The 27,156-nt window shown below is 43.5% G+C and overlaps 1 protein-coding gene across 5 annotated transcripts in view; it reads left to right on the forward strand.

The window, feature by feature from the left end:
• YAP1 (Yes1 associated transcriptional regulator) overlaps positions 1-27,156 on the forward strand; it is a 183,652-nt gene that overhangs the window by 130,341 nt on the left and 26,155 nt on the right. For 2 of the 5 annotated variants that reach the window (XM_074957126.1, XM_074957141.1), the window contains 2 exons: positions 11,766-11,947; positions 14,839-14,886. In XM_074957126.1, the coding sequence (XP_074813227.1) occupies positions 11,766-11,947; positions 14,839-14,886 (230 nt within the window). Of the gene's footprint in view, positions 1-11,765; positions 11,960-14,838; positions 14,887-27,156 lie in introns of all 5 variants that reach the window. The other 3 variants (XM_074957149.1, XM_074957156.1, XM_074957135.1) reach the window with 2 other exon arrangements.

Genomic DNA, 27,156 nt, shown 5'->3' on the forward strand with positions numbered 1-27,156 from the left:
GCACACAGTGGTCTACACTTGCACCTCATTGACCACAGTACGATGACCATGGCTCAGTACCATTTGCGGAGGTGGTGTTACTGTGTTGCTGTAACAGCACTTACGTTGGTGGGAGACAACTTTGAGTATAAACATATACACAGGTCAATATAAGTCATCTTGCATTAACTTAACTTTGATTATACATTCCAATCTCAGTAAGCAGCACCTCTGAGTACTGTAGCAATTTTGTATGCAGTGTTCTTGTAGTCATATTGGTCCCAGGATCTTAGCGAGAAAAGGTGGGTGAGGTAATATCTCCTACTGGACCAACTTCTGTTGGTGAGAGAGCTTTGAAGGTTACACAGAGCTCTTCTTCAGGTCTGGGAAAGGTATTCAGTGTGTCACAGCTAAATACAAGGTGGAACAGATTGTTTGGCACCACCTACTATAAAGAACTCGAAGACCAAAATTTACCCAGGAATTAATGGATATCATCAAATCCTTCCCCAGACAACTCTAGGAGAAACTCTACATCATCATCCCCCATGACTCCTCACTCCATGGACCTTCTACATACTTCCCAATATACACAAACAAAGGAACCAAGGCAGACCAACCATATCTGGCCATGGAACTTTTAGTGAAGGAATATCGGGACTCATAGAAACATCCCCAAACCACTCACCACACAAAGGGCCAGCTTCCTCTGGGACACAACAGATTATCTTCAGAAACTCCGCTACTTTGACAACCTACCTCAGAACACCATCCTTGCCACCATGGATGTCACCTTCCCATACATGAATATCTGTCACAATGACCGCATCGTTGCTTGCTTCAAATATCTTCTAGAGTAACTAGACAATGGACAACCCTCAGATATCCACCCCGAACCCACCACCAAACTCATCCATTTCATCCTCACCCATATCAATTAGGCAACAACCAACACTTTGTCCAAACCATGGGAACAGCTGTGGGTACTAGGATGGCCCCCCAGTATGCTACCTCTTCATAAGGAAGAGGAGGGATTTCTGGACAAATGCACCATGAAACAAATGCTATACCTGAGATACATCAATGATATTTTCATCCTTTGGACAGAAGATGAAACTTCCTCATAGATTTCCACCACAACTTCAACCCCATCCATTAAACTCTCTCTGGAATACTCCCTCAGTAGCGTCAATTTACTGGCCGCCATGATCAACTTCAACAATAGAAACATACAGACAACTATGTACAAAAATCCCACAGATCACCACACATACTTTTAATACCAGTAACCACTTCAAACATACCGAGAAATCTGTTACCTACAGTCAGGCACTCAGATACCACAGAATATGCTCAGAGGAGAAAGGCAAGGGTATATACCTTAACACTGTCTTCGCCAAACAAGGATAATCCACTAGGGAGCTACATCACATGATGGAATGGGCCACCCGAATAGCCCAGAAGAACCTGTTGCAATATGGAAAGGAGTAGCAACTACGTTACCCTTGTGGTGAGTTTGCTGTCTGTTTGTGTGCTTGCTGCTTGACCGTAGTGTATAATGGGGACTGTTTGGCGGGGCTGTGTGCTGAGCCTAGTGCCTTGCTAGGCAAGGTTGAGAGCATCTTAAAAAAGCTTTGATCCCTAATCCCTTTAGGATCTGTTAACCAAGGGGCGGGGCTACTTGGAGAGAACAAGTGTTTAAAAATCCAGCTCCTAAATGACTAGAGGAGCGCTAGTGAACAGGAGGAGCAAATGGAAGTTTTGCGAGGGAGTGAGATACACCTAGCATTCTCTAAACTTAGGTCAATAGCCCACTCCACCCCCCCAAAAAAGAAGCTGCAAGAGGAAAAAGAATGCAGGTAGAAGTCCACAGTGGAGTGGGAGCTATCCAGTTTATTGCATTGAATGCAATATGTATGAATTCCTGTCTTGTGGGCAGGTGGTGTGTGTGTGTGTGTGTGTGTGTGTGTGTACATTCAGTGCAAGGAGCTCATGGCCCTTAGAGGCAGAGTACGGGCTCCTGAGACCAGAGTGGCTGAGCTGGAATAGCTGAGGGACACGTAGGTACGTACATGAGACTTTCTGGGACACAGTAGAGCAGTCTCACCCCCAGTTTGACAGCCTCTGTGCCGTTGGGAAGGTTGAAAATCTCAGGGAAGGAGAACATCAAATTGGAAGAGAGAAATGATGATGTCATTGGATCCTTTCCGATAATGTCATGGGATCCTCTCACACTGAGGATACCTCTTTGAGGGAGGGGGGCCCAGTTATAAGGAAGAAACAAGTAATTGGAATGGGGGATTCGATCATTAGAAATACAGCTGAGTTTCTGATGAATGAGAGAACCACATGTTGAATTGCCTGCCGGGTGCAAAGGCTGCAGATCTCTCAAAACATCTAGACAGATTTATGTGTAGTGCTGGGGAGGAGCTGGTGGTTGTGGTACATGACATAGAAAAAGCTTAGGAGAGAGGTCCTGGAGGCCAGATTTAGAGGACTAGGAAGGAGATTGAAGTCCAGGATCTCCATAGTAGCATTTTCTGAAATGCTTCCAGTTCCACATGCAAGGTCAGTTAGGCAGAATTGCAGGGTCTCAATGTGTGGATGAGACAATGTTGTAGGGGAGGAAGTGTTTAAGTTTATTAGGAACTAGGGAACCTTTTGGGAAAGGAGGAGCTTATACAGGAAGGATGGGCTCCACCTAAATCAAAATGAAACAGATTGCTGGCATGTAAAATTAAGAAGGTCATAGAGAAGTTTTTAATCTAAGGGGGCTTAGGGAAAGCCAACAGGTATGGAGGAGCACATGATTTGGACAGAAACATCCCATGGGGGGGATCTGTTAACGGGAATTTTTCTAGTAAAGAAGAGAGGTTAGAAGTTGATAAAGTACGGGTAGGAACTGAAGAGAAACATTCAAATGAAAGAGTCCCATTCATTTACTTCACATGAAAGCAGACAACTAAACAGTGGCAAATGTTATAAGTGCTAGAAGTCTAAATACTACAGATGGGTGCACTTGAGTGCCTTGTATTAAATGAGGATATTGATATAATAGGCATCACAGAAACACGGTGGAATTATGACAATCAATGGGACACTAATACCAGGTTACAAAATATATAGGAATAACAGAATAGGTTGTGCTGGCGGGGGGGTGGCACTATATGTGAAAGAAGGCGTAGAGTCAAATATTAATCAAACTGTATCCTAGAATCTGTATGGATAGAAATTCTATGCTTGAATAATAAAAGTGCAGCAGTAGGCACACACTATGGCTAGGGCCCTACCAATTTCATGGCCGTGAAAAACGTGTCACAGTCTGTGAAATCTGCCATTCCCCATGAAATCTGATCTCCCTGTGCTGCTGGGAGCCTGGGGCTCCTCCCTTTTAGTTTGGCTGGGCTGTGGAGGGACACTTCTGTGCTGGAGCAGCCTGGGAGCTGGGCTCCAGGCTTCCATCTCCTCCCACCCCCATGTGGCTCCTGGCACGGCTCCGGGTGCCAAGCTTGGGGCTTCTGTCAGTGACAGTCCGGGCAGCCTGGGCTCTGGGCTTCTGCCCACTCCTGCTGCGGCTTTGGGCACGGAGCTCAGGGCTTCATTCCCCAGCGGCTCCTGCCGGTCTGGGAGCTTCTGCTCCCAAAGGCTGCAGCTGGGGCAGCCCAGGCTCTGGGCTTCTGCCACCACCTCCGGCTCCGGGCATGAAGCTTCCTCCCCCCGTGGCTGCTGCCAGGGCTGGGGACTTCTGCTCCCAGCAGCTGCAGACAGGGCAGCCTGGGCTCGCGGCTTCTGCCCCACTCCACTTCATCTGAGGTTTGGGGCAACCTGGGCTTGAAGTTTCAGTGCCCCCATCCACTCTCCCGTGTGTCCATCCGGGGCTTGAGACTTCAGCCCTTGCAACTGCAGCCGAGACTTGGGTGACCAGGTAGGGCTTACTGCCGGGGCTGGAGCATCCATTTTGGGGGGGGGGGAGGGCGGGGGCCACGAATTGGCCAGGGGGCCCTACCTTAATCCGCCAATGGCCAGGATTAGCAGCTAGGAACTCCTGGCACCTACCCACCTCTGGGCACTTCCTCTAGCCCAACCCTGAAGGCAGCACAGAAGTTAGGATGGCAGTCTTGGGACCCCCTTACTATAAGAGCTTTGCAACTCCCTCCCTTCCCTCTTTCCCCCCCCCATCCCATTTTGTGTCAGGACCCCCATGGTTAGAACACCCTGAAATTTCAGATATAAACATCTGCAGTCGTGAAATTGACCAATTAAAAAATCCTCTGGCTGTGAAATTAACCAGAATGGACCAGTGAATTTGGTAGGGCCCTAACTATGGACCACCTGACCAGGACGGTGATTGTGAAATGTTCAGGGAGATTAGAGAGGCTATAAAAAATAGAAAAAAGAAAAGGAGTACTTGTAGCACCTTAGAGACTAACCAATTTATTTGAGCATAAGCTTTCGTGAGCTACAGCTCACTTTATGCTCAAATAAATTGGTTAGTCTCTAAGGTGCCACAAGTCCTCCTTTTCTTTTTGCAAATACAGACTAACACGGCTGTTACTCTGAAACCTATAAAAAATAGAAAACTCAGTAATAATGGCACATTTCAACTATCCCCCTGTTGTAGGGATGGGCAAACTTTTTGGCCCAAGGGCCACATCAGGGTTGCGAAACTGTATGGAGGGCTGGATAGGGAAGGCTGTGCCTCCCCAAACAGCCTGGCTCCCGCCCCATCCCACTTTCCACCCCCTGACTGCCCCCCTCAGAACCACCGACCCATCCAACCCCCGTGGTCCTTGTCCCCTGACTGCCCCCTCCCGGCACCCCACCCCCTGTCCAACCCCCCTGCCCCCGACTGCCCTGACCCCTATCGACACTGCTGCCCCTGACATGCCCCCCGGGACTCCCATACCTATCCAACCCCCCTGGTTCCCAGTCCCCTGACCACCCCCTCCCCAAACCTCCACCCCATCCAACAACTCCCTGTCCTCTGACTGGCCCCCGGGACCCTCTGCCACTTATCCAGCCCACCCCCCACCCCCCCGCCCCCTTACCATGCCGCTCAGAGCAGCAGGACTAGCAGCTGCGCTACCCAGCTAGAGCCAGTCACGCTTCCTGTGCGGCAGCATAACTGCGGGGGAGGGGGCACAGCGGGGGGAGGGGCCAGGGGCTGGCCTTCCCGCCCGGGAGTTCGAGGTCCAGGCGGGACAGTCCCTCACGACGGATGTGGCCCGCGGGCTGTAGTTTGCCCACCTCTGCCGTATTGACTGGGTACATGGCACATCAGGAAGGAAAGCAGAAATAAAGTTTCTAGACACTATTAATGACTGCTTCTTGGAGCAGCTAATCCTAGAACTCACAAGGGGAGAGGCAATTCTTGATTTTGTCCTAAGTGGAGCACAGGATCTGGTCCAAGAAGTGAATATACCCGAACAGCTTGTAATGTGTTAACTACTTACGCTAAACTGTCTGTTCCACCTTGTGTTTAACTGTAATACTGAGTACATTTCCCAACCCTGAAGATGACCTCTGTGTAATCTTGAAAGCTTGTGTCTCTTACCCACCTTGTCTCTACTATAACATTTGGCAGGAACACTATCAATTTGAAATCTAGTCAGTTTCAAAATGTGAATTAAAGGAATTTCAGGACTTTGGAAAAGGGAAGTAATTGGTTAAGAACAAAAAAGTTAAACACATTTGACTGCTTTTTTTAAATTTAAATTACAAAGTTGGAAGATGAAGAGAATGCAGAACATGATGTATCTAAATTTTTGTGGTGTCTTATGACATTTTATGCCCCCAAATTAATTCAGAATGGTTTATATATGAGTACTGCCATGTAGATTTAAACCATGAATGAATTACTGTAAACAAAAGTTAATATTAAATACTGTGAGTTGGTGGAAAGTGTTCTAGAGAGTTCCAACAGGGATTGATGTGTGTCATTTATCATATTCATTAGTGATCTGGGCAAGGGACTAAACAGCATGTTATTGAAATTGCAGATAAAATTAAAATGGTAGCTGTAACTATCGGTGAGGACAAGAATAATGCAAAGGAATTTAGAAAAGTTACAAATGCACTCAGGAAATAAATTCAGAATAAGGAAATTAGATACTGCATCTGAGAAACTAATCCAAATCTGAGGCTATGTCTACACTACCCCGGTAAGTTGACCTACGCTATGCAACTCCAGCTATGTGAATAATGTAGCTGGAGTCGACTTACCTCACATCGAGTTACCGCAGGGTCTACACCGCGGGGGGTCGATGTTTTCTCCCATCGACTTGCCTTACTCTTCTCATTGGGGGTAGAGTACAGGAGTCGACTGGTGAGCAATCTGCTGTCGATTTGGCGGGTCTTCACTAGACCTGCTAAATCGACTGCTGGTGGATCGATCTCAGAGCTTTGATCCCGGCTGTAGTGTAGATGTGGCCTCAGATATTAGAGAGCACGGAAACCTGGAAAGTAATAAATGTTTGGGCTTTTTTATTTGGATTTCAACATAGACCTATTGCTTACAAAAAAGACTGTTAAATGAATGTTCTTTAAGTTGCAAAGTCAAGCATTTGGAAGCTAGGAAATGCCAGACTTATGAATGGTTGCCCATGCAGCCTTCATTTGGCCAGTTTATGCATCCTACCTACGAACTGAATGTGCAGGGATTCTGTGGAAAAAAGTATTGTGATAGTGTAATTAAAGTTTGTATCATAATGCATATGCACAAAGGAGCTGAACTGCAGCAGAACTACAGCCGCATAGGCTGCGAACTAAAAAAAATCTGGCACTTCCTAACTTTTGAGTACTTGACTTTGCAGCCTATTCTTTTAACATAGTTTTGGGGATGTAATTTCCTCGGTTTATTTTAAAGGACAAAAGTAAAAGTTTCAGCTGTAAAAATCTCACTATCATGCTTCATTAGCAGGTTTTCTGTCATGAACCTTCAGCAATGCAGCACAGACTTCTACCATTTATACTTTAGGTAACTACTTTAGCTGGCGGCAGGAGAAGGCTGTAATTCCACATGGGGGGGAAATGAGTCACTGGCACAGTGACCATGTGCTGGGTCTAGAGGGTGATTGTTGGGAGTCTGACACAGCTTTCTCTCATTCCCACTCCAGGAAGTGGGGCACTTCTGCTCCATATGGAATCTCTAGATGGAGGATGGTCTATTGGGTCCTGGGGTTTTAAGGGGGGAGCCAGAAAGTAAGGATTACAACTCAGTTAAATCTGTATCTTATTTCACGGACGAAGAAAAGGCACTTCTCTACTGTGAGGGCTATTCTCCCCCAGCCGCATAACAAATGCCTGCTGCAACCAGTGGAGGTGTGAAAGCTTTTTTTTTTTTTTTTTTTTTTTAAAAAGTCAGAAAAATCCTTTATAAGGGAAAGTGTTAACCTAAATATGAGGTCACTAGTATCTTCTCCTATTTAAAAAACAAACAAACCTAACCTCTGTTCCAGGTCCCCTATTTTAGATTATAATTAAAAATTTGGTCAAACAAAGACAAAGCAGCTGGCTTTTCATTATACCAAAACAGCCTGTTAGCCAAAAACCAAACTCCTTCCACAGTTCCCATAAGCTCTAATCCACTTCCCAATAAAAGAAAATCCCCACCATTCTCCTTCCCTGAATGCCTGCCCTGGTAACTGTGTTTGCAGCATGTCCTTGCCACTAACAAATTAGTAAACTCCAGCTCCGGCACCTGTGCTGATCCCAGCCATGGCAGTGTCTCATGGAGAAAGAAGCAGGCCTTTCAAGTAGGCAGGTCCCAAGCTATGTTGGGCTTTATAAATCATAATCAGCTTCTTCGACCTTGTCTTGATTAGGAAATAAAGTGTGTTCATGCCATGTGTTACCTCATTTTAATTAACATGTTAGCTAAAATCCCAGCGAAGACAAGATAACTGTAATTTTAACACATTACCAGGTAAAGGTAAGCACTGATGGAAGGCCTGCAGTTCACTTCAGCCTGCTAACACGTGGAAACTAAAACTGCCTTGGCGTCACTAGGATTTTACCTCATGTTTCCTAAAGCTTTTTAAGAACACACCTTTTTATTTTCCCTTGTGAAGATGCTTGCTATACATACTCTCTACTCAGAGGAAAGGGAGGGGGGGGGAAAAAGCACCAGTGTACATCCTTGAGCTCTGGTATCACATGTTCATGGAGATGCCCAGCTTTACAATAGTCTGCTACCTTCTGTGTCAGCTTTAGTTTCCAGGTTGATTTAAAGGTGTTCCGTGTAACAGTGCATTGCATCATCTAAACTTGAAATGATTAGGTGTGAATGACAGTTAGTTGCATGGTCTGCATCTGAGAGAGGAGTTTGTAACTATCTGTGCAAATGTGGAGAAAGTTGTGGTCACTGCTGCTGTATGACATCAGCTGCTGTCTGATAAACACCACCCCCTTAAATCACGCACTCTATTGACAAACATGCCCTCAGTTAGAGGGGCAAATATAATCTTTGCCATATCCTTTGGTTGCTTCTCCCAGCCCACCATCATCACCTCAATCTAACCTGAACTGATCTTCATCCAGCTCACTCTCATCTATGCCCCATATACTATCAGAGACTATGGAAGGTGCTCAATCATACTGTCTGTCTGAGATAAAATGGAGTCTCAGATTTGAGTATTGCCAGTATATTCTGTGGGGAGAGACATTAAAATCCATTCCTACTCACTAATCATCCCAACCTCCATATTGAACAGCAAAGATGATGGAATATACCTGTATTATTTCCCCCCATTAGAGGGCCATAAGGGCAGAAAAGGAAATGCCCAAAACTACCCTTCAGGATCTCTCTGACAGAAAAGAAGGAAGTTACAGGAAGCTAGCCTAAGCTGCTTGCACTTTGGGAGTAGACTAAACCCTTCACAGTCAGGGGTTTCAAAGACAGCTGGTACTCCAGAAGCAGCGTGGACTCTTGATAACCATTGCTGGGAGATCAGCGACCCGCACCACCAGTATCATTTAGTGATGAAAGCAGATTGACAAAGGTCTGAGGCTCCTAGATATTGAGTTCTGTCATCTAGCCTTCTTCCTATTCTTAACTCAGAATGGAAGATTGTCATAATTATCCAGGTTGACTGTTTCAATGGGTTGTTTCTTAAGCAGAGGTTGTACGTGTTTCTTTAAAAACATAGTGTGCCCTACATTCATAGGTGAAAGTAAGCCAGTATGCCCCAGTACGGCATACCAGCAAGAGCCAGTGCGCCGTACCTGGACCGGCTTTCCCAGATGGCAATTTAAAGCCCTGGGGTAGCGGCGGCAGGGCTCAGGTGGGGATTTAAAGGGCCCCAGAGCTCCAGCCGCTGCTACCGCCCCAGGGCCCTTTAAATCGCCGCCGGAGCCCCGCCGCCGCTACCCCAGGGCTCCAGCAGCAGGGCTCTGGCGGGGAGTTAAAGGTCCAGGACAGTAGCTGTGGCTGGAGCCCCAGGGCCCTTTGAATCACCAATGGAGCCCTGCCGCCGCTACTCCAGAGCTCGGGCAGCAGAGGTCAGGCAGAGCTTTAAAGGGCTCGGGGCTCTGGCAGCTGCTACCACAGCAGAGCCCCAGGCCCTTTATAGCTCTGCCAGAGCCCTGGGGTAGCGGTGGCAGCCAGGAGCCACTACCGCAGCTGGAGCCCTGGGCCCTATAAATCAAGATTTAAAGGGCCCAGGGATTTAAGGCCCTGCTTCTTCCGGTTGAGTCCACACCCCCTGCTCAGGACTCCAGCATACTGGTAAGTCCTTTAACTTACTTTCACCCCTGCCTGCATTCCTTTAAAACAAGGCATTAACAAGTGCCATCTGTGGACACAGCACTTGGCCCCTTGCCAACTTTCACTGGTCAGGAAGGACATACAGTGGAACCTCAGAGTTACCTCAGGAATGGAGGTTGTTCATAACTCTGAACAAAACATTATGGTGGTTCTTTCAAAAGTTTGCAACTGAACATTGACTCACTACAGCTTTGAAACTTTACTATGCAGAAGATAAATGCTGTTCTTCCTCCAGTTTTTTTTAGTAGTTTACATTTAATATTGAACTGTAGTGTGTTTACTTTTTTTTGGACTCTGCTGCTGCCTGATTGCATACTTCTGGTTCCAAATGAGGTGTGTGGTTGACTGGTCAGTTCATAACTCTGGTGTTTGACAGGTTTCAGAGTAGCAGCCGTGTTAGTCTGTATTCGCAAAAAGAAAAGGAGTACTTGTGGCACCTTAGAGACTAACCAATTTATTTGAGCATAAGCTTTCGTGAGCTACATCCAATGAAGTGATGCATCTGATGAAGTGAGCTGTAGCTCACGAAAGCTTATGCTCAAATAAATTGGTTAGTCTCTAAGGTCCCACAAGTACTCCTTTTCTTTTTACTCTGGTGTTTTTAACTCTAAGGTTCTACTGTAGACTCAAAAACCAGTTGTGAAACAAAGTTTGCCCATCACTTCCAGAGTCTCAGCGTCACTTGCCTAATTCTGAATCAGAGACAGCTTAGCCTCCAGCCTTTCAAGATCCCGCTTGGCTACAATGCTCAGAGTTCAGACCATGCTTTGCATGTCCAGTTTTCTCTGCAAAATGATAAGAAATGTCCTCACAACTGGGGATGCTGAAATCTGCCCCGAAGCAATGTAGTCTGGCTACAGCAGAAAATCCTGTGCAGACTAAATCTGTTGTTTGAGAACCTGCAGATACCATAGTAGAGACAAAGAATCCTCCTCTGTGCCTACTGAATAGCTACTTCAAAAAAGTCTTAACTGTTTGCAACTAATATTTTAGAGCCTGTGACTTCTGCCACCACCATCTTTCTTCTCCCTTCATCTGTCAGAAATTATCACCAGAATGACCTGAGAGGATAAAGCTGGGGAAGAAGATGCAAAGAGAAGCATCACAGAATAGAGAAGTTCTGTATGACTTTAGTAAAACCACTGTCACATTACATTTCAGTTCTGAGTGCTTCAAAACCAGACTTAATGACAATTGGGAGGGAGTTTTAAAAACTCTAAATGAGGGATTGATTTTATTTATAGACCTAAGTGTGTACATGTTGGCTGAACAGAGGGTAGGAACATACAAATATCTGAAATTTGTCAGCACTAAGGATGGTGAAAAATTGCTTAGGATTGCACAGGAAGGTATAACAAGAAGTAACTAACTGGATGAAATTTGAAGGAAAAATTAAGTTGACTGTTGTAAAAAGCTTCCTTGACGCAATAATATTCTACTATATAATAGTCTCTTAGAGGAAGTCATAAAAGACCATCAACTGGGTCATTTAAAACTAGAAAATATATCGGCGAATTATCCAAAGCAAGAGGACAGATGAGATGATATGTGTTTTGTTATTTAAATATGTAGGGTTCTGTGAAAGCAATATCGGGTCATCTCAAGAACATGAGTATAATGTGCCTGGGCTTGTCCTAAAGATGAGAATAAACAACTATAAAAAGCGGAGGTGAAAATCAGTCAAATTTTATCTTCATGTTTGGATTACTGCCATTTGGAATGAACAGCTGTGTTTTGGTACCACCTTTAAACCATAGAGCCAGAGTTTCAAAAAATGCATGTACAAGTTGAGCGTGCGCATTCTTGAAAATTTGAGCATACTCCGATCCCACAACAATAGCATCTGCCTATTTTGGGCTTCTGCCTCGCAACCTGTGGAAAATCAGTGCAGGTGTATGGTCTGTAGTGCCGTGGTGTGCAATGGGTTACAAGTTCTGTCAAATTACTTTCAGCATGTTTCTTTCCTTTCCTGTATGTTTGAATGTCATTTTAAAATGTACATTTTATTCTTTTGACTCCATAGCTATGAATCAGCGCATCAGCCAAAGTGCTCCGGTGAAACAACCACCCCCACTGGCTCCTCAGAGTCCTCAAGGTGGAGTGATGGGCGGGGGCAGCTCCAATCAGCAGCAACAGATGAGACTGCAACAGCTGCAGATGGAGAAAGAGAGGCTGCGACTGAAGCATCAAGAACTGCTTCGGCAGGTGAGGCCACAGGTTAGACACAGACTTCCACTATATTTTTTGTATGTTTTTGTTGTTGCACTTACGTGGCAATTCTAGCAAGCGTAAAGCACCAGAGACCGCACAAGGACTTGGCTACATTCATTATGATGTCACCTCAGTAGCAGAAGCTCTCGACCAATGGTTTTCAAACTTTTTTTTCTGGCGACCCAATGGAAGAAAATTGTTGATGCCCGCGACCCAATGGAGCTGGGGATGAGGGGTTTGGGATGGGTGAGGGAGCTCAGGGCTGGGGCCGGGAATGAGGGGCTCAGGTGTGGGAGGGGGCTCTGGGCTTGGGCAGGGGGTTGGGGTGCAGGAGAGGGGTCAGGGCTCAGCAGGGGATGCAGGTTCTGGGGTGGGGCTGGGGATTAGGGGTTTGGAGTGCAGGAGGGGGCTCCAGATCTGGGGGGGGCTCAGGGCTGAGGCAGAGGATTGGGGTGTCAGCTTACTCCGGTGGCTCCCGGTCAGCTGCGCAGCCGGGGTACAGAGGCAGGCTTCCCACCTGTCCTGGCACCGCGGACTGCACTGCGCCCCGGAAGTGGCCAGCAGCAGGTCCGGTTCCTAGGTGGAGACGCACAAGCAGCTTCACGCAGCTCTCGCCCGCAGACGCCACCCGCTGCCTATAGGGAGTGCGGAGCCAGTGCTTGGGGTGGGGGCAGCGCACGGAGCCCCATGGCTTCCTTGCCTAGGAACCGGACCTGCTGCTGGCCGCTTCCGGGGCTCAGAGCAGTGTCAGAACAGGTAGGGACTACTAGCTTTTATTGGCCAGCCGCCAGGGTCCCTGGGTGCTGAGCAAGGCGACCCAGTACTAGGTCGCGATCCAAAGTTTGAAAACCACTGCTCTAGACTTGCTAGATGCAAGAGTTTTTCCTAAGCAAAATTCCCAAAGAGCAAACATCTTCGCTAGTTGAAGTGTCATTAGGGTGGTACAAGTAAGAGAGCACCACAGAGTAATGATCTCATTGGAGATTTCTCTGAGAACATTTTTCACATCCAAAGAGCTCAGACTCAAACAAGAGCCAGCGAGGCTGGTTCCTCACATCTGCTTTGTACTTCATTTTAAGGAAAAACCTTTTCAATATAACTTTTTTTTTTAAGTATGATTTTAGAACACATTGCAATCCAAAGGATACAAAAGTGTTTTTCAAGTTACATGCTCTATGTAGAGGAATCACCTCATTACTGAAATTCATCCACTTCCAAATGGTGTGCAGGCTGAACAACTGAATAGGCTTTGCTGGGTTTGGACCCTGTTGTTCTCTTGTGTCTAGGTATTTTAAACCTGGTGCTTAAATGTTATGCCATTCCCTCTAGAACTTTTCTAGTAACAAAAACTGGTCATTGAGAGAACTAAGGTTTACGTATCAGATTGGTCGGTCTGGGAGGCAGGAACTCTGGATTTTGAATCCCAGCTCTGACTCCCTTTGTGGCCTTGGGCAACCCAATTAAACTTTGCACCCAAGTTTCTCCATTTGTAAAATGCGGTAACGTTTATTTACTATCTCTCAGGGTATTGTGAAGATTAATGGTTGAAAGCACTTTGAAGATGGAAAGTGCTGTAAAAATATTCACTATTCAAATAGCCCAGTGTTTTCAAAGGATAACAGCAATATAAGTAGGAACGCTGTAAAGACAAAAGGAAAACATCATGCACTGTAATTTAGTTAAGCCAGCTTTCAACATGGGGTAAAGGTGCTCCAAATATCCAGTCAGTAATGAATTAAGTATATTGATACACTAATTAAACACACAACCCATTATAAGCAGCTTCTTTAAATGAGTTACAGGAAGGAAAATGTGAGGGGAAAAAAAAAAAAAATATATGTGAGGCATTGCTTATATTGCCATCATAAGGAAGGAATTCCAAAAGTGTAATTATTTACTTACAAGCAGCATACTTACAAGAGCATTTAACATGTTCTTTTTTTACCTTGTTTTAACTAGCTTTTAATTTAACAATTTACCCAGATTCAGTTGTAGATTATGGACTTTGTTAGTTTTGCAACTGGGTAACCTTGGGGAAGAAAATTCAACTAGACCATGATGTCTGTTTCCACAATCGCCACTTTAAAAGTTCCATTAACATTTTTCTTTCTGGGTTTTTGGTAGAAGGTTGGCTACCATCTTGTCCCAGAAATTTAGGTTATCTTCAGTTTTGTAGCACTGATGAAGAAAGCACTGACACCCTAGTTAGTCTTTTTTGTTTTGAGAAAAACTTTTAAAGTCTTGTCCTCTTCCCTTTCCACTTTGGTGATGGGCCTTATATCAGGAGAGGATAATATCTTCATGCCCTCTTCCTTTTTCTTCGTCACCTGTGATATTCTGTCCTTGACCTGGAGTCTGACTCCTGTTGTCCCTTCTGAACTCAAGGCCTGTTTGTAGGAATCTTTAGCATCTCTTGATATAGGTTGGGTCATCTTTAAAATTCGGTACTACTTCTTAAGGTGTGCCTAAATAAGATAGCATCAGGACTCCCTTTCTGCTTAAGCACCCAGTCCTCTGCTGTTCCTGCTTCGCTATTAATCCTCCAGCAAACGTCTACCCTATGCTAGCATGCTTCTAGATGGGCCTTCTAGTTTTCCTACCTCAGCTCTCCTTGAGAAATCTGACTAACTTTGGATCAGGTGACCGTCAGTTCCCTCCATGTTCTTCTTCGCCGTTAAGCTTTTCTGTCATGTTCACATGCTCAGTAAACCTTTGAGTTTTGTTTCATTGTAAAGTGATTTTCATCAACTCTTAACTCCCTTACCTTGTCTCATCTCGGGCTGTCTTGGGGACTTGATACTACAAGATGGTGTTTGTAAGTCAGCCTGCACAGCCAAATCATGTAGCTTAAAGTAATTTTTATCCATCTTATTTTTTACTCTTAGGCATTGCGGAATATCAATCCCAGCACAGCAAATTCTCCAAAACGTCAGGTAGGCTCTTAACTGATGATTCAGTGTAATAAGAAACAATTAAAGTATTAAATTAGGCTAGCTGAGGAACTTGTTTTACGTGAAGCCATTCTGAATAACAGCTGGCTCTGCCATACACCTTTTTAAGCCACTGCTCTAGTTGTGATCCCTAACATCAATGTTGAGTGCTTCATTACTTCATCATTATTTCAGTATTTTAAAGTGAACATGGAATTTGTTACGCTTTTTGCATTGCAAAGAACTTTCTCTTGTTTTTCATTCTTGATGATATTGAAATTCCAAATCTCATCCCATCAGAATAGAAGTGTAAGCAAACCTCCCATTAAATGTAATGTAGTAGCTAATGGTTTTTAAATACTCTTCAGACGTGAAGTATGTTCTGATCAGCACAGTGTTTATATCTAAAACAAACATTATCTTGAGATGAGTACCCTATACATTAATTCATTGAATAAAAGATCACCCAGAATATTTACAAGAGTTTTTCTTCTTTTTTTTTTTTTTAAGGTGCGTATATATAACAAGATCATTGAGAATAAATTAAACTGCCAAAATAGTTGCTGGAATCAGATAATGGGCAACACGGAAATCAAAACTCAGTCATTTAAATTCTGTAATTAAACAGAAAGAACGAGGAGTCCTTGTGGCACCTTAGAGACTAACAAATTTACTTGAGCATAAGCTTTCGTGGGCTAAAACCCACTTCATCGGATGCATGCAGTGGAAAATACAGTAGGAAGATATATGTAGATATATAGATATACACAGAGAACATGAAAAAATGGGTGTGTGTGATATATATATATATCCTCCTGTATTTTCCACTGCATGCATCTGATGAGGTGGGTTTTAGCCCGCGAAAGCTTATGCTTAAATAAATTTGTTAGTCTCTTAGGTGCCACAAGTACTCCTCGTTCTTTTTGCTGATACAGACTAACACGGCTTCCAGTCTGAAACCTGTAATTAAACAGGCACTTATAGTGCACCAAAACCAAAACAAACAAAAAACATCAGTGCAAGAGGAAATTACCAGAATTTAAGGCGTAATAGTTTTCTGAATACATAACCAATTGAATGTGAATTCCTCTCAAACCATTGGGAATTGGAAAGCAATGTAGTGCTAAAAAGGTGGTTTTCCCTAGATGCGTTCTTAGGACTGAATTGTCTTCAGAACTTGCACTCGTCATATGCTTATTGTTAATATACCCATTCGTTGGACAATACTCATTGGTAGTTTGTGTGTAGCATATACAAGCTTTGTGCTGTGCTTTTTACTATAAGAAAATGTAGTGTAATGAAAGCCTATGTATTCTGCATCCAGACTCTGCTGAAAAATAGTGTCAGAATCCATCACCTTAAAAAGTAAATTTCCCTTATAGTTGCAAAGAGAACCTTCAAAGTAAGTAGGGGTTACGGTGGACGAGAAGCTGGATATGAGTCAACAGTGTGCCCTTGTTGCCAAGAAAGCCAGTGGTATTTTGGGCTGTATAAGTAGGGGCATTGCCAGCAGATCGAGGGACGTGATCGTTCCCCTCTGTTTGACATTGGTGAGGCCTCATCTGGAGTACTGTGTCCAGTTTTGGGCCCCACACTACAAGAAGGATGTGGAAAAATTGGAAAGAGTCCAGCGGAAGGCAACAAAAATGATTAGGGGACTGGAGCACATGACTTATGAGGAGAGGCTAAGGGAACTGGGATTGTTTAGTCTGCGGAAGAGAAGAATGAGGGGGGGATTTGATAGCTGCTTTCAACTACGTGAAAGAGCTTCCAAAGAGGGTGGCTCTAGACTGTTCTCAGTGGTAGCAGATGACAGAACAAGGAGTAATGGTCTCAAGTTGCAGTGGGGGAGGTTTAGGTTGGATATTAGGAAAAACTTTTTTCACTAGGAGGATGGTGAAGCACTGGAATGGATTACCTAGGGAGGTGGTGGAATCTCCTTCCTTAGAGGTTTTTAAGGCCCAGCTTGACAAAGTCCTGACTGGGATGATTTAGTTGGTGTTGGTTCTGCTTTGAGCAGGGGATTGGACTAGATGACCTCCTGAGGTCCCTTCCAACCCTGATATTCTATGATTCTATGAACCTCATGAAAACACATGTTGTGCTGTCTCCTTGAGCCTGCGAACAGACATCCCTTCAAAAAGAGCTTTCCCATTTTTCTATGCCATGGCAACTCTGAAACCTAACTGATCATTAAAATGTCAACATTTCTTCACTGATAATTTTAGGAGCGAGACATCACTGTTGGATGCAGTTGTGAAGAATGGAACAACTGGTTGTTAAGGTTTGCTGGATGAGGGAGTAATTCAAATCCTTTCCAGTCATCACAAAATTAACCCTAAACCCTTGCTCACAAATGGATGGTAAAGAGGAGCTGCTTCTACCCCCTTCCCCCCATCCCAAACTGCCTTCCACACCTTCCCATGTACAGAAGCCCCACCTTATTCCAACCCAACTGTCAGAACTTCCACCTTCTCTTCCTTTCCCACAACAGCTGTTGCAGATATTTGAGTACACGAAAATATGCAGCAAATTGAAAAATTTGGGACAGTATAAATACCAAAACAATGCAGAAAATATTATATGGAGTATTTTCATATTTAACTCAAGTAAAAGTGTCAATTTTTTAAACTACTTTTGAATTTCTAGTTAACCATGATAAAATGCAACAGAAACCAGAGGGGCCAGAGTGCAGTTATGGGGTCTTGAGTTTAATTAGTTGGGTAGATTAGAGCAGCTAAAAATTATGGATGGTCTTGGAGTCCTTAGTGATTTCAGCATCTTTGCCTTTAATGACATTTATAAGTTAGCTGAGGACCTCTTTGCCATGTAACAAGCATGAGACTATTCTCAGCAGTTGTCCACCCTCAATCCTATTTTATGGTCTGGGATTGGTTAATGAGGCATGTGGCAAAATCAGGATTAAAGTCTGATTTATTAAATTCAGGTTTATGTTGGGGCTCAACTTTGCTCACATCAGGTCATGGGACCTATTGTGTACTAGTCTTCCTTTTGGTTTAAAGGACTTAGGTTTCAGAGTGCTCTGAGGTAGACAGAACACAGCCAGTAGGTCACTTTGTTGATGGCCTGAAAGAGGTTATAAAGCATGTTTTGTTCTTGACTGTTAGTACAGTGGCATCTAAAAGTACCTTTTGTTTATGCTTTCCTCATATGTCACTTTAGTAAGATGATGATCTGCTGCAGATGGAGGAGGAAGATTAGAGAACTACTAGTGGAAATTGTGCTCTAAAAGTTTCTTGGAAGTTTTAGGTCCATGGCTCTAGCAATAATATAATTGAAGTCACAATCAGCATAACTAATCCAGGTTATGAACAGCCTGGTGAATCAGGGCTGTCTTTAGTCAGAAATAATATACTTCTTCAGTAGACGACTACTTCTTGTCAGGTCATTCCTCTGTTTTGTTTATTAATATCCATCATCTTTAGACTGGATTAGCTGCTTCTACAATGGTAGATGCTTTTTGGGGGTCAATCACGATATCTTCTCTAGCTGAGTGTCAGCTTTTTTTCACAGAGCTTCAAGAGACATTGAGAGTGCTTCATGCTTGTGACCAAGTTGAATTCATTGCCCTTTATTAGTGGGATCATTGATCTGTTTTTGGTGGCATCTGTCACTGTCTCCCCTTGGGAGGTCGGAGCCATCATCTCTCAAGTGATCCCTTCTGCAAAAATGTGTCTTGATGCTGACCACTCATCAACTATTTCCATTTTGGGAATGGATACTGAGAACTCTGTGGTAAGGTGGCTTTGACTTTTACCTGAACACTTAGATAACTTTGACACCTTTCAGTCTTCTCTGAGATCTGAATATGGTACTGAGATTGTGCTGGTTTTGTGGGTTAATTCTTTTAGGTGTCAGCTGCCTTGGATGGGATTAAACATGAAGTGTTTGAGTCTGCAAATACTACCAGTGGCTGGGTTTTTTTCTGTCAGGGATCTGAGAGAGGTGGTATTGATCAGTTGCTAATCTTTGTGAAGGGTACTGCAAAGGGCTCTATGTTTGTCAAGGGACTTGAGTTTCTCATAACTCCTATACATGTCCTAACAAAAAATCCAGAACATCTGAAAGCAGAAGTTGCAACTTCCTTTTCAGGTGAAGATAGAGGAAATCACTCTCAGCTATTGCTCCTACTTGGAAATCCAGAAGCACACCAAGCATTTATATAGGGACTTATACCAACTCATCACCATTATCAGAGTGCCTAACAAACATCTGAAGTTGCAAATATTAACAAAGAGTAAACCTATCCCCTCAGTTGAGCTACGGACCGTATCATTTCTGGATGGTTCTCCCCACCACCAGCCCAGTTGATATCACCAATATCTTACCGGAAGTCAGCTTCAGCCAGCTGTCATCTAAACCCCAAATGTGGCCAGACTCTGGGCAAGTAGAGACTCGATACTGCTAAGGTCCTGTGAAAAAGGTAGAGCTGTATATCATCACTGATATGATTGCAGCCCTAAGCAGCATGCACTCCTCCACCAGTAGGCTCACATACCTGATTAAGATAAGAATATAAGAAGGGACATACTGGGTCAAACCAAATGTCCATCTAGCCCAGTATCTTGTCTTCTGACAGTGGCCAATGCCAGGTGCCCCAGAGGGAATGAACAGAACAGGTAATCATCAAGTGATCCATCCCCGTTGCCCATTCCCAGCTTCTGGCAAACAGAGGCTAGGGACACCATCCCTGACCATCCTGGCTAATAGCCATTGATGGACCTATCCTCCGTGAATTTAGTTCTTTTTTGAATCCTGTTATAGTCTTGGCCTTAACAACATCCTCTGGCAAAGAGTTCCACAGGTTGATTGTGGGAAGAAATGCTTCCTTTCGTTTGTTTTAAACTTGCTGCCTATTTAATTTCATTTGGTGACCTCTAGTTCTTATGGTGTTATGAGAAGGAGTAAATAACACTTCCTTATTTACTTTCTCCACACCAACCATGATTTTTAGACCTCTATCATCTCTCCTCTTAGCCGTCTCTTTTCCAACCTGAAAAGTCTTAATCTTCTTATTCTCTCCTCATACGGAAGATCCTCATCCTTGTTTTAAAAAGCCCTGCACAATCCTAGCTCTTGCCTGTCTCTCTTCTCTGTCTCTCCCCATTCTCATCTATGCCACCTTCCGTGTGGTCCTGTATAACTGGAGCTCTCTCCCAGTCCACCATACCTCCGCACTATGGTCCTTGCTCTAATTCAAATACCTCTCTCAAATTGTCTCCTCTTCTACCAGCCCTATTAACTCCTGTTCCTCACCCACTTTGGAATGAGAATTAACAAAAGGGGCAAGAAATTATTTTTTTAGAAGGAGATGTGAGAGACACATGGCAAACTTCACTATTTGCTCAATCGCATGCTTTTGTTTTTCCATATTTCTCATCTGCTTGTTGCCTGCTTAAATCATAAACTTGTCTGAGTAAAAGCATGATCTGCTTACACTTTGCTACATAAATAACTAAGGATCTTTAAAGAGTGGTTGAGTTTCTTCTTTTAATTATTTTAAAGTTCATTTTAGCTGGCTCTGTCTCTCTGTCCTAATTTGTGTGCTTAATATGTGTATGCCTAGAGCTAGTAGGTGTGTTTTGTAAATAAACAATTTAAATGCTAATAGAAACACTGAGGTAGATGGAAGTAGTATCTCACAGAACTTTTCGTGTATTTTTAAAGATTAGCTAGGCAAATAAAACTACAGAAATATCATTTTCTAAACTTTGTCTTAACTGCCAAACATATTTAGCAACTAACAGATTTCTATTTTGTCCACACTGAGCTTTTTCAGAAAACAGAACACTAATAATGTATACCTTTAAAATAAAACCCCATTGATTCTTTATTTAAAAAAAAAAAAACCACAGAAAAACCCCAGATCAATCAGGCAGGAACATAAATCATCATTTTCTGGTTTTAGAAAATAATGGGGAATAAAAAACATTAAAAAATAACACTTTTGTATATGTTCTGGAGGCAGTTGTGCTCTGAAGTTGGCAAGCTTAGAACTGATTCTAAAGGGAATTTTTTTCATCAGAATGTTCCACGACTAGGACAAATGACGAGAGCTGGTAGTGTAGACATGTACTTGGTGTCTGGTACATTATACTGACACACAGCTTTCCAGCCAGGTGGTGGGGAATGGACTAGACTCCAGACTTCAAGCAGGGATGCTGGTGTTGGCCATCCCAGGACTTTATGGGCTATATGTTTTCACTGCCATAAAAAGTGTGTTTTTTACAGCAAGATAGCTAAATCAAGTTAGTTATCTCATTTTAAAATCCTAGTGGAGACAAGGCACTGTAGTATTACCTCAGTGTTGCTAGTCAAGATCTGCCCCAAGTAAGGGAGAGACATAGTGTTGACTGCAACTAGCTTCAGTGAGGTAAAAACTCAGGTTAGCTATCTCACTGTAAAAATGCTTTTTTTTTTTTTTTTTTTTTTTTTTGCAGTGATGACATAGATTTTGGCTCCAATAAACATTTTTGATCAACTAAACTTAAAAAAGGAGGGGAAAAAATCAAACACTCTTTGCAACTGCTGTAGCTGTCTCATGTCTCCCTTTGTGTGATCTCTTTGTGTTTGGGAGAGAAGATGGTCCATGACCAAATGTCGTATCTCAAGAAGTCACCCATTATATGACCAATTATATTGAGAAGCCCTAGATTAGACGGATCAAAAATTCATCCTAAAAAATCATGGTGAACTTAAAAATCACATTTCTGTCTGAAGTTTGTTTTATAGGAAAAACCTAAAATGACTGTCTACAAATTAGAGGCAAAACACTTGTTTTTTCCATTTTGTTTTGTGCATTTGACAGCACTTTGCGAATAATCAATCACATTTTATCCCGTGTAGAATAAGTATTTTCCTGGTTGTATTTCTTCCTCTCTCCTCTTGTGGTGTGAAACTTTAAAAAAAACAAACAAAAAAACCCAGGAAAGTGTGATTTTAAATGTACACAATTGGTAGGGAAACTCTGCATTACGTATAATGTCAGAAACTGCTTCTTTTTTTAATTGACTAGATTTCAAGTTGGCAGAGATACATTGGTATATTTACTTTGGAGTTTTCCTTAAATACTGTTCATTCACTAAGTCCCCAATCCAGCAAAGCAGCTAGCTGTGTGAGTAGCACCATTATTCTGAATTAGACTATTCACATGCTTAAATAAAATAGTACTTTAATTTTAGAAAATTAGTCATTTTTATATAACCGTAACAATAAATTAAACCCATAATTTTTAGAAAAACGTATTTAAAAGTTCTGTGTTAAGTTTTAAAAACATTTTCGTTTGTATGGAGCTGAATAATCAAGGTATTTGTACAGTTACTTTGGATCACTAGAAATAACTTTGGGAAAAGCTATCTCAGTAGAATCAAGCTGGCGTTATTTATTGCTGGAGTTCCTTCCCAAAATCTTAGGAAATTATAAACTACTTTTTGTTAGCAAGTGGCATTGCACAGAATATATAAGTAATCAGAAATATTGGCTTATTGTCTGTATTCAAATTGTTGAATAAAGTGACTTTGGACCTTTTTGTCTAGAAAGACACTGTATTCTATGTACTTGGAGGTTAATTCTGATAGACTGTCTTGTCTTAGGCCCTGAGCCTGCATTGTACATCATCTGCACAAAGCCCCATCAACCTCTGGGGCTCTGTGTGGGTGCAGCAGTCTATCTGTATGGTGCATTATGCAACACCACCACCATAGGCCCTGATTCAGGAGAGTACTTCAGTACATGTTCGAGTACTGTCAGTGTGAGACTTCTTGTGAGTTCTTTGGCAGAATGTTTCTTCATAAAACAGTGTATGACTGTCTCTAATGTTCTTTTATTTCTGTGTAGCTGAAACTTTTGCCAAAGCATAGAGGTATGTCCATCAGAACTACAGCTCAGTTACTTGGCTAAGATTTGATGAAGAGGTTGCTTGATCTCACGTATTGCTAGGAAATGTGAAAAATGTTATGGAGAACACTCTAATGCACTACTTTCAAAAGTATCTAGAAAATCTAAATGAGATGGGATCTGAACAGTTGCTGTCCATGAAAGGGTGTCCTATGTGGTTGTATTCTGGGCGGCATGCTCTCTGGAAAAGCATGTATAAGACGCAAAATACGTTCATTAGGTTTACTGCAGAGGTAATGTTACTTTTCAGCTTCATAGGCACTGCTCTTATAAATTTTATGTGGCTTCTGAAACTGCATATCTAAGCTCCTTGTTGAGAAAAATAAATCTAAGTTACATTTGTTTATTTGTTTAATGTGTGGTGAAAGTGTTAAGAGGTACGTGCTTTTCTGTTAGTTCAAATGTGGGAGGAGTTAGAGTATCGATGACTGGAATTTACACAGTACAAAATGATATTTGTTTATATATGTATGACAAAAAAATAAATAAAACCAAGTACTGTCCCCATTGGCAACAGAACAAATTTTTAATGGATTTGCAAAAAAAGCAAAATAACATGATGTTTTTTCACCCAGTCATAGCAATAATTATTATTTTAAAAAACTATTTGTGTCCAAGCCCCCCCCCCCCCCCCCCCAAAAAAAAAATGAAACAAGTACAGAGAAGTCAGTCCACGGCTATTGAACCCACTGTCTCTCTTGCATTTTTTGTATGACTCCAGTGCCCTAAGAACATGTCTTTGTACCTAGTACAGAGTTATACCGTACTGCACCGAATTACCATCAGTTCTTTAAGAGCTGGCATCTGTGGATGCGCATGTGTTCTATGTGCACAGAACCAGAAATTCTTCAATAGCCGTGTCTGTTGGTCTGCGCCTCCTCATGCTCCCAATCAAGGGCATACAGTGCAGCATGGACCAGCTCTCTCTCCAGTTTCTTTCTACCACTTGTGCTCTGGAACAGAACCTCCTGTGTCTGTCCTCTTTCCAGCATTCCTGGTTGATTTTCAGACCTGTAAATAATTGTAGTTTTTATATTTAGATAGATTAGTTAGTTTGGGAATCAGGGTGTCTCTTCCCTTCGTTCCCACACAATTTGAGGTACCTATCATGCCCAAAGCTCAAGGCTTCAAACCCTGCCTGGCCTGCCTACAGGTCTTCCCAGTGAGCGACCCGCACAAGAGCTGCCTGTACTGCCTCAGGGAAGTGCACATCCCCTTGAGGTGTGGTATCTGTTGTGGTTTTTCCCCCCCCACACCAGGCAGTCTCAGAAGTTCAGACTCTGGAGACACCTTCTGGAGCTATCCATGAAGCCCTATTTGGCCCCGGGGCCCTCACATTCCCCATTTAGCCAACCTGAGCCTCCAGCAGCACCCCTCCAGCTCCAGGATCCATTGATGGTTCTTCAAGTGATGATCTCCAATTATATTCCACTGAGGGTTTACGCATGCGCGACATGCGTCTGGAGTTGGAGCATTTGAAAGTAGTATCTGTTGGTCCGTGCATGCACCCTGGCTCGCCTCATACTTCCATCTGAGGCGATAAAGGACAGGGCGGGCTGACTGCATCTTCAGTTTCTTCTCATTGCCGCATGGTCCACATCAGAACTCTCTGTCTTTGCCTCTGATGCACGTCCAGAAACAATAGTTGTACACAGTTTTAAAACAGTTTTTACAGTAGTTTACAAGGTTTTATTTCTTTTCTAGTTTTTAAAAGTTTCTAATAGTTACTATCTTCAGTTGTTTTAGATAAACTTGGGGTTTTCATCCCCAACCACCACCCCTGTGCAGGTACCTCACTATGCTCAGATTCCTCCATGCCCAAGGACTCTTCTAAACAAAGGCATGAGGAAGGAAAGGGTAAACACCTTGATAAAAAGAGGAAAAAATCACCCTACAAATGCTCAAAAAAGTGGTCTATCTACTTCTGACACCACATGGGATTCCATGCCCTGGATCGGGTGCATCCGGAGCTCACAAAGAAGAATGACCACTGCCTATGGTGCCAGGAGCAATTAATGCCTCAAAATTGCACTCTCAGAGGCAAAGTTCAACTCCAGCACTAAGCAGACATGGAGGGGACCGTTCTTCATCTACATGAGCAGTACCAATCCAGCAAGTCCACCACCTCCAAGATGGCATGGGCAGGTCTGGTTTAAACCCAACACACCTACTAGCTCTCCTCCAATGAGAATTTGATATGCTTCTCAAGCATCTAGAAATGTATACGAATCCAGAATCTCCAATCTTCTCACATCTGGTTCTGCTGAGAAACATCCCAACTCCATCAATGTGGTGATCGTTGGTCCTGAGCTCCAGCCGTCAGGTGGAGGCCCTAGCACCATTGGTGCACCATTTATGAGCTCCTGTCCCTGGTGCATCAGAGTCGAGTCATGTGGTGCTGTCAGCCCCACCATTTGAGCCTGATGACTCCTGTCTGTCAGCCAAAAGGTATCAACAGCAAACTGGCAAAGAACCATCAGCCTGGCCAGAGCTTCCAGAGTTACCTGGATGTCTTTGCCTCATGGCAAGCCACACTATTGGTCAATGAACCAGTGGTACCCACCTCTATATTCCAATGATTTTGGCCACTGACTATATCGGGTCGCTAAGATTCGTATTTTCAGGAACCAGAGAGGAGCCACAGTCCTTGCAGGAACCTTTGACTGACGAGGAGCAATCTGTACTGGCAGATCCACCATCAGCACTTCTTGCTCTCCCCAGATGAAGTACTGACACCAGCATCTCCCTTGCCTCCAGATGATTACAAACAGTACCTGGACCTCCTAAGGAGGATTGCTGACTCTCTTCAGATCTTGCTGGAGGAGGTTCAGGAACCTACCCACCAGCTCCTGGACATTGTCCAGCTCCCTCCAGCCTCCACCTCCAGCCCTTCCCATCAATGAGATCCTATGGAGCCCACTAAGAAAATTTGGTATATGGCTCAGAGGACTGAGAAAAAGTACTTTGTTCAGTCCAAGAGAGCAGAATATTTTTTTCCAACCCTAATCCCAACTCATTAGTGGTCCAGGCAGTAACAGAACAGAGTAGACTGCTCCAGCCCAGGTTATCCTCTCTGGACAAAGACATGAGAGACTGAATCTTTCTGACAAGAAGAATTTCTCTTTCTCTATTATTCCCCACAGTGAATTATCAGGCAAAACAAAAAGTAGCCAGTATATTGTTCCTGAGCTACTCAAGGCTTCAGCTCCAGAGGGGATGCTTTCCTGGTGCAGTGGTTGGACCCACTGGTGTGTTCCTTCCCTCCCATACTTTGCTAACTTGCATCCTCAGGATGATCAAACTGGACAAGGCAGCAGTGATCCTCATAGCTTCTTAGTAGTGGAGACTATTCTGATTCACCACTGTCCAGTTGGCCTCCCACCCATGCATTCACCTTCAGCCATTCTGGAACCTACTGTCTCAGAACGAGGGCAAGACCAGTCCAGCTTTCCTCTTTCTGACAGTCTGGTTTTTAGATGGACAAGGACCATAGGGAAAGACTGCTCATAGGATGTCCAATCCTTTCTCTACAAGGAAGTGCTATGCCACCAATTGGAAGTGATTCTCCCTGTGGTGTCAGCAGAACCAGTTACCTCCTGAGAAATCGGGAATCCCTCTAATTCTGCAATATCTTCTTTCATTGAAGACATCTGACCTGTTTATCAATTCCTTAACAATACATCTGGCAGCTATTCATGCCTTACATCCTCCGGTGAAGAACTGCGCTGTTTTCACCCATCCCACTACCGTGACCGTCAGAATGTAAACCTGTCCCCACTTATAAAGCTGAGCCTCATCCTTTCCACTCTTATGAGCCTGCTGTTTGAACCTTGAGCCTCCTGCGTCTTACATTACATCTGTCTATGAATGTAGATAGCTTGGAGGACTAGAAGACCCACTCACTTGATGTACACAGGGCTCTGGCCTTCTACTTACACAGGACAAAACCATTCTTGAAGTCTCCAAGGTTATCATCACTATTGCAGAAAGAATGAAAGGGAAAGCTATCTTTTCCCAAAGACTCTGAATGGATTTCCACCTGTGTCTTCCTCTTTATGATCTTCTCGAAACCCCTCCTCAGGGCCCATTTTATTAGAGTGTAAGCAGCCTCAGTGGCTTCTCTGAAGGGAATCCCTCTGAGAGATTATATATATATATATATATATATAGAGAGAGAGAGAGAGAGAGAGAGAGAGAGAGAGAGAGAGAGAGAGAGAGAGAGAGAGAGAGAGAGAGAGAGCAGCAATTTGAGACTACATTCACACCTTCACCAGGTATTACACACTAGTTCAAGCTTCAGCTGGAAATGCTTCCTTTGATTTAGTGATCCTCGAGTCTGTGGTGCATCATGCTTCC

Source organism: Natator depressus, chromosome 1 (genome assembly GCF_965152275.1).
Source record: "Natator depressus isolate rNatDep1 chromosome 1, rNatDep2.hap1, whole genome shotgun sequence".
Taxonomy (NCBI): Eukaryota; Metazoa; Chordata; order Testudines; family Cheloniidae; genus Natator; species Natator depressus.